Source organism: Rhamphochromis longiceps, linkage group LG12 (genome assembly GCF_057381845.1).
Source record: "Rhamphochromis longiceps isolate RC_006_pf linkage group LG12, R_longiceps_female_GT1.1, whole genome shotgun sequence".
Lineage (NCBI taxonomy): Eukaryota > Metazoa > Chordata > Actinopteri > Cichliformes > Cichlidae > Rhamphochromis > Rhamphochromis longiceps.
The window spans coordinates 27293576-27305334 of record NC_140568.1 but is presented as its reverse complement, the minus strand read 5'-3'; the positions used below and the strand labels follow the sequence as shown (position 1 = coordinate 27305334).

Here is an 11759-nt window from a genome sequence, read left to right as displayed (position 1 = left end):
ACAGGCTCAGACTAAGTGTTTAATATTTCTTGATGCTGTTGAATGTTCTTATTATGATCTGATATCTGATATGCAGGTCTGTCGTGACTGCAGTGAACCCAAAGGCAGACCAAAAGTGAGCCTTTTATTCTGGCCGATTAAAGTTCATAAGTAAAACCAAAACTGAAATACTAAACAAAACTAGGAACAAATGGGAAAAACCAGAAACGTAAGAAAAAAGTACAACAGGACAACACACACAGTGTGCAAATGTGGAATGTTCAAGTGGGGTCAGAGGTCAAATGTGACACATTTGGATGCCAACTATAATATGATATTTATCTTCCCCATGTACTAGTAAAACTCCCTAAAAGTTGCCAGTACAATTAAAGGCAGTAGACTTTTAATCGTTTTAAATATAAAAGACATTTTATAAAATGTTGAACTTTTTGGACCCTGAAAAAGAGGTCAGAGGTCCAAAGTAACCCACATAACCTATTTGTTGTCAACACAAACAACGGCAGCGAGATACAGTTTTAAATAGCTCCACGCACCGTTTTGAGCTATTGTGTTTACACACAGAATGATGATAGCACACATAAACACTACCAAAAACATAACCTTAATATCAAACACAGGAGAGAACTAACTAGTAACTAGTAAGTAAAACAGGAAATGAGTAACAAATTGGGCAAAGAATCACAAGACACGGGGAAAACAGGGGAGGCAGGATAAACTAAGAGGAATACAATACTATGATAAACATGAACAGAAACTGGATGGCAAAACTGATAGAACTCTAAGTGTCGTGAATGCCATGAAAACTGTTGAGTACTACATACACCCTAAATTATTAACCTATAAAATACATATAAGTTAAAAACAGTCTGACCAGGCCTTTACTTCTTCTACACCATCTCTTTCTCGGTGTACTAACTCACACTGAGCTCTCTTCTTCACTCCTCGAGTGTGTCTTTTTAAATTTAGGCAACCAGCTGCCAAGAAGGAGGGCTTGTTTTCATTTAAAAAGAGGGATGTGTCCGTTTAAGAAAGACAGACAGAGAGCGAGAATGAAAGGAAGGGAGGGAGCGGAAGAGAGATGGAGAAAGAGACAGACAGTGAGAGAAAAAGAGGGAGAAGGTGGGGTTGATGAGATCATTTTCTGGGCCTGGATGAATCAGCTTTTCTGTCAGTGCAGAGAGAGAACGAGAGAGAGTTCAGCACTTAATTAATCTACATGAACAACCAGCCGCAGCCAATGAGAAAGACTTGAAGATGTCAGCTGTGGCTGCTTTTGCCAAGGCACTACTGAGAGTGGCGGAGTTTAAAAGAGACACACAGACACCATCTTGATTAGTGCATCTTATCTTTAACACGACTCCGAGTCCAGATCCTTACTGATGCACAATCTTGTGAGACTGAATATCAGGTCTTTATAATCAAGTAGTTAAAAAATGTTTTTTCCCCCCCGACTTGGCCACAAGGTCAAAGGTTGGAATGAGAACCAGAACAACAGGAGCTGAAGTAGGTTTTGTGTCCTGCACTCATGAGGACTTAAACATGCTGTGAGATCCACAATGATTTCTGTCTTCAGAGGTTCTAGAAGTATTAGAGGTGATCTGAGGATCAAATCCTAACTACACTAAAACCCCAGCAGGCAGGAGTTTGCAGTGGTAACATGAGCAGTGTATGAAAATGAAAACAGCAACACACTCAGCAGCCATATGTTTCACAGATGTTTTTCTTTTTTTTGTTTTAAATGTGCCAGTGATCAACGTCTGTGATTAGCAGTGCTGCTTAATTTAGGCTGAAGGCCTCACAGGGCTATGATTCTGAGTTTAACAAGCAGTGTAATGAGAGTGAGTGTCATTGAAGTTTGAGGACAAAAGAGAAACGAGCAAAGAAATAGTTTAACCATTGGCTCTTTGTGAATTTTGTTCTGAGAGTTTACAATTTTATTGCTGTGAATGGCAGCAACTATTTAAAGTAACAGTGTTATTAAGACCAGAAGTAAATTTGAATTATCCATCCTTTAAAAATTTAAACACTTACACGACTTCCTGTATTTTACTGCAGTTCTGTCACTGATGTAAAACTTCTCATCTGATTCTGAGCTGCACTGATTCACGCAAAGTTTGAATCTAACCTGCGCCACCTGCTGGCAAGAAAAGTAACTGCAAGGCTTTTCAGACCTGCAACTGCGCTACATCGTCTACATTAATGGAAAAATAACAAAACAGAACGCTATTCTGGGCCTACAGAGGGCTCACAGCCTGACTCGGTCACCTTTTGTTCAAGGCATTTCACTGTAAAGCGAGTGATGAAAACTTCCCCATAACAAAAAATGAGATACACACAAATGCGTAGTCAGTACAATCAATGGTGTTAACGAGTACCAGGGTGGAAAACCTGTGTATGCAATGCTCAGGAATGCCTCAGGAAGGAGAGCCACAGAAAGCTCTGAGGGCTTTTATAGAGCTCTGGCACACTGGGCCCAGGTGTTTCCAGCATCACTGATGGAAAGTGAACTACACCAGCCCTCCAATGCCTGCAAACAGGCTGAAAGGAAGGCAGGGTGGAGTGGGTTACCACTGAAACACATTCGTGATGTGAATCTCCGGTCCCACCACATCCTAAAGGTGCTCTACTGGACTGAGTTCTGGTGACTGGATGCCATTTCAGGCACAGCAACATGAGTACACTGTTTATGGAGAGATGGACATGACCAGCAACAAGACTCAGGCAGGCTGTGGTGTTCAAATGATGCTTGATGGGTAGTAAAGGGCCCAAAGTGTGCCAAGAAAGTATCCCTAACACCATTACACCCCTGCCAGACTGAACCGTTGATGCAAGGCAGAATGGATACTCATTAATACTCACTCCAAATCTTCTGTTGTCCAACTTAAGGTGAACCCATTAAAATTGTAGGCTGTGTATCCTGTTTTCAACTGGCACAAATGACACCCAAACTGGTTGGTGTGTGCTGATGTGCAAAACCCTTCAGAAAACATTGCAGATGAAATACAAAGTGTGCAATAGCACAAGGACTCCATAAAAACCTGACCAGCCTCAATGCGCCAAAATTTAGTGGGAAAGATTCAATTTAGTACTTTTTAATTACGGGAAGAATTTGCCTTCCCAAGTTATGCGAATGTAACCAAGTTGCATTAATGTCATCTCTCAATTACCAAAAACATTCATCTGTGCTCCTTAGGAAATACCTTTTTTACAATAACGACACTGCTTCCAGTTTTTTTGGAATAAATTTCTTCATTCATCATATGATTTTAAAATCCCCATCAAATATTTGAGTAAGATTAACATCGTGTTTCCTCAAAGAACATACCAAACACACCTTAAGCAGAAAGAGCCTCAAAGAAATACTGAAGTGCCAAAATCTTTGGTTTAACAATTCTGAGTATGTACAGTTCAGAGATGTTATTTTATGTAAGTAGTGTGAATGTGTACAGAGGTCCCTTTATGATTTTAAATTACTTAGGTGCTTAAAATTTGTACAGTTGAGTAAAAGCAAAAAAACCTCAACATTAATTAAGTAAAATTTTATTTCCCACATTTATCAACATACAATAGTTAGTTATGGGAAAGGACAGTTCGTTAATGAATGAAAAATACTGGATTTTACAACACAAAGTCAAACCTAATCTGCATCTTTAAAAAAAGAAAAAAGAAAAGCAATAACAGGAAGAACAAAACATGCACAATACAAGATTTAGCATAAACATGGGTAAACTAATGACGAGGAAAAAAAATATGGAAACGATATGAATGTAACTGCACAGGTTGCGTGAGAGCAGTTCTATAACCATCAAAATTCGGAACCATAAATTAAAAGAAAATTCTTCTAAAAATCAAATTCCACAAGAGAAACGATCAAGAGCTTCTCCTTCAGTAAGGTCGGTCTCTGCGCTCCTGACGATGATCCCTGCAAACAAAACCAAGGAAGGACAGCAAACACTTCAGTTTCAGTTCCATGTCCAAATTCAGCATTAGAAGGTAGTCATAAAATTACTTAGAGTAATAAGACTGGCACTAAAGTTCACGTTTCAGGTAGCCTAAACCCTACCTCATATCCATCTTGCCCCCTGGTGGTCCCATTCCTCTTCCACCTCTGCCACCCATTCGGTCCATCGGTGGTCCTCCACGGCCGGCCCCACGGAACCCTCCCCTGTCCATTCCACCACGTCCTCTGAATCCACCTCGGTCACCTCCCCAGCCTCCACGGAATCCTCCAGGGCCGCCGGGTCCACCGAGCCCTCCGGCTCCTGCTGGACCGCCACGGTCCATACCTCTGCCACCACGCATTCCCATTCCACCTCTGCCACGGTCACCTCCATGGGGAAATGGAGGGCCACCACCCAACCCTTCTGGTTTGGGAGCTTTGCACTGGTTACACTCCATTCTCCAGGCAAAATTCTGATTGCCACAACCCCTGGAAGCACAGATTACATGAATTAAAAAGTTCTGACAAACCAACAAAGTATCAAAAAACCAAGATGGTACACAATGAAAAAAATACATACGGATTAGGACACTCCCAGTCACCGGCTCTCTGCTGCATGTTGCCTCCTGTCGGTCCACCTCTGCCCATACCACGTGGACCACCTCGTGGGACAAAACCACCACGGTCTCCGCCACGGCCCATCATACCTGATATTATAGGGAAATCACAGCACCTTTAAATCATGAAGCTGGACTCAGGCTATTTTAGCATGCAGTTCACATAAAACACGCTACAGGGCTCCTGTGTGAGTTTATCTAAATTCAAACTACCATCAATTAAGATTTACACAAGTACAGCAATAACAGCATAAAATACAGTCCATCACTACCAAAATTTACCTCCACGTCCCATCATGCCATCTCGCATAGGCATACCACCTCTCATTCCACCCATCATGGGTTTTCGGCGTGCCATGGACACCTTAAGTCTTCTGCCTTGGAACTCTTTTCCTAATATTTAAAGAAAGAAGAAATTGTTTACTAATAATATTAATACTACTACTACTAATAATAATAAAGATTTGATGTCGATGAAATGTACCATCAAAATGCTCCACAGCTGCTTTGGCACAAACTGGCTCCTCATAGGACAGAGTGGCGTCCCCCTTTGGCTTTCCAGAGTCCTTGTCTGTGTATATGTTAATCGCAGGCTGGCCAAGTCTGCGGTTAATCTTGATGTGTAGAAAGAGGGGAAGGAAAAAAACATTTACTTTATTGTTAATTAGGTGTGTTTGCAACTACATTTAGAATAAAGTGTTCTTACCCTAATCGGACCGACGTGTTTGAAGAATTCAGCCATTTCCTCGAGGTTAGCCTTCTCAGTCAATCCTGTGATATAAATTGTGCTGTTCTCTGAGTCATCCTGCTCCTCTGGGCGTCCTACGAGGAAACCCATTTACAATTTTTTTTGTGTTTTTAAACAGTTGCTTATTTAAAAAAAAAAAAACAACAACAACACAACAACAACAACAAAAAAAAAAAAACAAGCTGTACAGAGTTTATGAAACACCAATTTCAAGGAACCTAACAGGAGTTTAGTGACTCACCCATCTCACGCTCGTTGTCGCCCATAGGTCCTGTGGTCCATCAGCCAGGAGGAAAGAAACAGATTGATACAAGTCAGTGTTGAGAACTCTTGTTTAGTAAACTCCACCTAAAGAGTACTACAAAACATAATCCAGACACTCCCTTATAGACGCATCAGCCATATTGGGAAAAGTTGAAAATAGCACCTTAAGGTACACACAATTCCCACAAGTGATATATTGAATTGAAAATAGGACACCTTGGACCCTTTGGCAAATATTTGTGTGTCATTTGAAAAGCCTCTTAGACCAGTAGCAAATCCTCAAAAAACCCCATGAATTCTGCTCAGATTTCTTAAAGCAGTAACAAAACGCATTCGAGTTGAAATTTGTGATTAACCTTTTGAAAACTCAAGTGTCAAACCATAAGCAGTGACTGAACTATACAGTACCCCAGAGAGAATGGTCTCAGGCAATGGGAAAAAAAATAATTTCCAATATTTTCAGATGTGTTTGTATAAATAAATTTTGACGACCACAAAGTATGTCACATCAATACTCGAGGCATATTTGCTCAAAAAAGTTTAAGTCTTTGAAAGGACTAACCAGTGTAATACTCGTTAACTTACCACCAGGCTTACTGAAGCCACCTCTGTCTCCAGCGCTGCTATGGGGGAATAAATGGAGATATGAAGGCGATTTCCCTTTTACAGCCACTTCCATGGCTCGAGCAAAGTGGCTTGATTGAGGGAGTAATCAAAACATTCTAACTAGCCGGACAGCAACTTTCACATAATAAAAATTCCCCATAATCAGAAATACATAATCTAACTGAGGGTATTAGTTTAGGAATTATGCGCCATTCCTTAGTTAGCTAAAAACAACTTCAGAAACATTTTTTAGTAGAGGATACACATGAAAAAAAAATAAATAAAAAACTAACATTTTTTACTGGTATTTAAATTGTGACAAAACCCAAACATTTGTACACAGATAGAAAAGATTTCAGATGCATTGACGGAATACAGTTTTACCCAGAAACAAACTATGGCCGCACTAACATTACTTCTAAGGAAAATTACAGCACAAGCAGATATTACACATGTAAAATAAGACAATGCATCTGAAATTTCACAAGAAGGCCTGGTGATTACATTCACCAGGTAATAAAAACAAATACAAGTATACATGTTTCCAAACAAAACACCAAAACTTTTCGTTTTCTTCTTCTTCTTAAACATAGTTTACCAAGGGAAATTAAAAACAAAGACTTGGTCGCTTAAAGAACCCATCATGCTCATAAAAACCACCATCCTCAGTTCTTGAAAAATGGCAGACCTTGAATCTTTGTTAAAGCTCCTTCTGCTGCTTAAGCTGGCGGCTCTGTACTGAGTACAGATACTTTTTAGAGAAAAGATGGTTTTAAATGGCTCTCACTGTTACCTGTACGGTATAAATGTGACAAAGCATGTTAAAAATGTGCTCAAAAGAAAGTGATCAAACAGTTGTATTCCAAACCACAAAAACAATTCAAAACATTTCAGAATGACATAACGTGCCCCCCACCTCCCCCCAGAATATATAAATATACCTGTGCAAAGCTAAACCTAAGCTAATCTTCAAATTTAATGATAGAAACCTGCTACACTGCATCTGAAATACAATGATGTAATTTTATTTATGCTTTCTAACTGAGAACTATTTTGTTTATATTATACTTTTAAAGTGTGGCCTTGTATGAGATTTGCTGAAATACTTCAGTGTCTGTGTGTGTGCATTTGCGCCACCAAAAACCAGAGATGTCATGCAGAACCCTCTTTCTTAAAAAGGAAGGAGAAAAAAAACAAAAAAAAACCCCCCAAAAAAAACAACTTTTGCCACTGAAAAATAACCATGAAAAATTCTAAACACACCTTAAAATGGACACCTGAAATGAACACCCGATGATGCCCGTGCATTTCTGCCACAAAACTGCTCATTCAAGCTTTGGGCAGGATTCTTTCCCAAAAGAAGGGAAAAAAAACCAAAAAAAACCCAAACCCCTGTCATGTTACCAATAGTCACGTTAATGGCTGCTGATGTAAAACTTGATAGCGCAAGTATGAATTTTAAATAGTATTTTTAAACCTTTAAACAGCTCTTCTAAACCAAACCAAATGTGCAGTACAACATGACGGTACAACCCTCTGATGAACTTCAAACACCTGAAATGTGTCTCTGTAACCGTTTTAACTTGGTAAAAATCACATCTGCACAATAGAAAACCTGTTCCGATGCTCAATCTGTAGACAATTTTCTTGTCTATTAAATGGAAGTACCAGAGAGAGTGTCCAGGATGTGTTCCAATTTCCTTATCATGAGAAATACATTTTCACAAGACCCTTAAAACAAGTATAGTGCACCCAAAAGCTGTTTTGAGATTTGACTAATGACAAAACAAAAATCCACTTTGGACTGAATGCATCCACACTAACCACCCCATGAGAAATCTTTATATATTTTTTGGAACAGATGGGTCTGTGCATACCTTCAATAAGCCCTGTTTTCCCATGCCTTCAACGTCAAAAAACCACTATACCTACATTTTTCTTTCCTCAAGCTGTCAAAAACACCAAAAAACAGCCAGTATATGGCTGGAAAATAACCACGTGTATCAGAAAATTAACCAGGATTTTGAAATTTATTAAAACTTCCCTCTGAGTGTTTTGCCATTAATATAGGCTTACCGTTCTTACTGTCCTTTGTTTTGTTTTTTTGCTTTAATGGTTAGTAAAAAATAAATAAATAAATAAATCTGAACATCAAAGTAACCCTTGAAAGAGATTATTTTTTTTAAAACAAAAACAAAAACTTACTTTGGTCCAAGAGATGACATCAAATGAGAAACTACTTTTGGGAGTAATGTCAGAGCGGCAAATGACAAAAATTCTTAAAATAGATGGTTAATTACTCTGTCTTCTTGTAATTGATGTCATTTACTTTTGAGGTGTTTCTTTAAACAACCATTTAAACATCTAGATTAATTTAAAGTGCCATTTCCCGCCTTTTTTGGCATTTTCTCAACCCAATGAAATGGGGACAAATACATATTGTCACCGGTTGCCCTTTAGAAACCTATGAGACTCTGAAAAACCACCAATGAATTGCCAAAAAAATGAATAATAAATAAAACTTATCAAGAAAATGTACTGACCCAAATACTGCTCTCTAGTAAAACACAAACGTGCATGTGAAATGGAACTTAATGTGCTACATGAGCCCAGCGTCCATTTATACATTTCTTAAAATACCTGTCGTAATATATGACCTTACAGGACTAGACTCCAGCATCTAACTGTATTATTCCAGTTAGTCACTCTACAGAGAATAATTCAGCATGCTGACAAACTGAACTGGTGGGAAACTAAAGAAAGTAGGGTTAGAATTCTGTATGTCTTTATGTAGATATTCTTACAGATTGTACCATGTTCCCTGACAAACGTTGAAATCTGAAACTACGTTTTCCTATGCTATACTGTTGATACTGCCCAGTAATCAAATCGTGGTCTAGGATATAAGCTGTCCAACCTAAATTTTATGCACAGGTCTCTGATCAAAATCGGCACTTTTTTCTTCTTCTTACCTTTGACCAAGAGAGAGGCAGGGTTGAGACAAAACTCATTCTTATTGCTGGCATATACAACATATGCCACTGCATGTATTATACTAGCTATATGCAATTCATTAGCACCGATTGCTGATGAATCAGTATCAAATGCTAATAAATTCCCCTTACAAGACTGCCATTATGTTTTCCTGTATTATTCTGACGTTACAGCAGGGTTTGTCTCAGCTCTGCCTCAAATGGCAACGGCACCTGCAAAGACTGAATAAATGTGAGATTAAGTGCTTAAGAAAGACACTTACCCCATGCCGCGCCCCATGCCTCCACGCCCACGATGCATCATTCCACCACGGTCAAAGTCCCTTCCAGGGCCCCTGCTGTCCCCTACTCCAGGGTACCTCGTAAGCTCAGAGCCTGGATAACCAGAACCTCCACCCTGCCCGTCCTGCCTGTAACTGTCTACAAGAGGAACAACAATATCAAAACATGCAGTCATCACAGAATGATCACAGTGGAATCGAACAGATGCGCTTAGTTGAGAGAGCAGCTGTTTAGGCAGGAGGAAAGCAAAGCTTACTGTAATGGCCGGACTGACTGTAACTGGGTGGTCCACCTTGCTGGTTGTACTGGTTGGCTGGAGGCTGCCCATATGATCCACCGGCCTGGGGAGGGTAAGCAGGAGGAGCTTGTTGCTGTGGCTGGGTCTGCTGTTGGTATCCCTGCTGCTGGCTGTAGCCTGCCTGCTGGCCTTGGTAACCAGGTTGTTGCTGACCATATGCTGCTGGCTGGGAGTAGCTACTCTGGTTGTAAGTAGCCGGCTGGCTGTTAGCATTGTAACTGATGGAGACAAAGCACAGACAAAATGTAAGTAATCCGATAAGCATGTTCTTCTGGAATTCACGTGTTATTTTGTTGTCAGATGAGATGTTCATACCTCTGAGGGGCAGTGGGAGCAGCCTGTTGGCCATAACCAGGGTAGGCAGACTGAGCCGTGTATCCTGGCTGAGAGCCATAAGACTGGGAGGCAGCTGGAGCAGCAGCAGCAGGAGTACTGTCATAACCACTGGCTCCGTAACCCTGGGTTGACTGTGAATAGCTGTGAGTAGCAGACTGGGCAGCAGGGTAGCCAGCTATACAAAAGACATCACATATCACAAAGAGAAAAAAAAAGATATTTGATATTCATTCCTGTTCACATTGTAATTTGACTGTTTAACAACAGAATAATTAAAAATAAATAAATTAAAACAAAACAAAAACTGACCTGATGCTGGTTGGCCATATGATCCAGATCCATACTGTTGCTGCTGCTGGGGGTAGCCTCCAGCTGCAGGTGTTGTCTGACTGTAACTGCTATCAGCAGCTGCTGCAGCAGGTTGGGTATATGAGCCATAATTCTGCTGGCCATAGCTTTGCTGAAAGACCAAATACAGTAGCCATTAGGCACAATAAACCTCAACTAAGCATTATTTAAAAGCTCCATTTGCTTAAAGCACAAACAACCTATATGACTGCCAGCAGTAAACAAATAACCATCCCAAGTTTCCCCCACAATCATTAAATGTTTTAAGCACAAGGCATGCTTTGATCAAATCTGCACAATTAAATCAATAATGGTACCTGAGCAGATTGTCCATAATTCTGTGAGGGCTGGGCAGCATAGGAAGCATACCTGTAAACATATGCATCAAAATTTTAGGATCATCAGAAATCCGGGTACTGCCTGAAAAAAATATCATGCTGTGCGCTGTTTAAAATGGTCTTTATCCAAAAGATGTTTACTACGATCTAAAGAAGGTTACAAAACGACCAAAAGTAATCCATGTTTGCATATTGGTTTTAAAAAATATATACAGGTTTACATTTGCATCCACCCTAATCTCCGCTTTGTTTCCTTTCTTCGAAAGAATTAGGTCATATTGGATGGTTAAAAATCTCAAAGCCATTTTAATAAAGGTAACTGAAAAACCTTACCCCTGTTGAGCCCCGGTCTGGTTGTAGGAGCTGTAATCTGTAAATGGGGAAAAAGGGTTAGTTTAAAAAAATAAAACAAGAAACAATAGTTTCAGATCTTAGCGCGCGAGCCGCACGTTACAGGCCCGTTCTTAGGTTGCCATTCAAAACGGAGACAACTAGACCATTCACTAAACCTATACACTACTTCACAGCCAACGAAACCACTCAGAGATCGACGCACCCGTTAAACAGGATTCGTTTTAAATTGGTAATATGCGGAAAAACGCAGTGTGCACAAATGAAAAAACATATCCGGAGTAAATACCGCAAAGACTCGACGAGCTAACTTGTCTAGGCCTCGGACGCGGAGCCGACTAAGTTCATGTTATTCAATGAAGAAAAGTGGCTAAAAAGACAAACTATGCAAACATACTCACAATTAGGATACATTCATGTAAATTAATGTTTCAATGAAAACCAACATTTACTTTAAAAGTCAGCAATTGTCGCAATTTTTTTACTCACCCGAAGCAGACGCCATTTTAGTGTGCCTACAAGAGACGAATGGACGAAGAATGCTGCCGCAGAAACGCACTTCTCTTCGCGGCAACCGCGAAATCTCGCGACATAACGCGATACTGTTTGGGGGCTGCTGTAGCGAGAGCATTACAGAT

At 40.0% G+C, this 11759-nt stretch overlaps 1 protein-coding gene across 3 annotated transcripts; it reads right to left on the bottom strand.

Moving 5' to 3' along the window:
• Nucleotides 1-3524: 3524 nt before the first annotated feature.
• ewsr1b (EWS RNA-binding protein 1b) lies at nt 3525-11681 on the bottom strand. Of its 3 annotated transcripts, none has more exons than XM_085425518.1 (15): nt 11611-11681; nt 11104-11140; nt 10750-10801; nt 10394-10544; nt 10064-10259; nt 9707-9966; nt 9432-9588; nt 6155-6264; nt 5547-5576; nt 5264-5379; nt 5042-5171; nt 4840-4950; nt 4521-4647; nt 4064-4429; nt 3525-3922 (listed from the first exon to the last, which is right to left on the bottom strand). In XM_085425518.1, exons 1-15 carry the CDS (start codon nt 11624-11626, stop codon nt 3886-3888), a joined length of 1896 nt encoding a protein of 631 aa, XP_085281644.1. In that variant the 5' UTR covers nt 11627-11681; the 3' UTR covers nt 3525-3885. The 3 variants fall into 3 exon arrangements, with proteins under 3 accessions (XP_085281644.1, XP_085281645.1, XP_085281646.1); XM_085425519.1 differs by having other exon boundaries at nt 6155-6192; XM_085425520.1 differs by having other exon boundaries at nt 6155-6189.
• Between the last annotated feature and the right edge of the window lie 78 nt (nt 11682-11759).

Bases quoted from the DNA above. Each gene is read 5' to 3' on its own strand.
- ewsr1b (XM_085425518.1), bottom strand. The intron at 9,589-9,706 runs GTAAGCTTTGCT...TTCCTCTTGTAG, and splicing joins CAGTCAGTCCGGCCATTACA to ACAGTTACAGGCAGGACGGG. The intron at 5,577-6,154 runs GTAAGTTAACGA...GATGGACCACAG, and splicing joins TGGCTTCAGTAAGCCTGGTG to GACCTATGGGCGACAACGAG.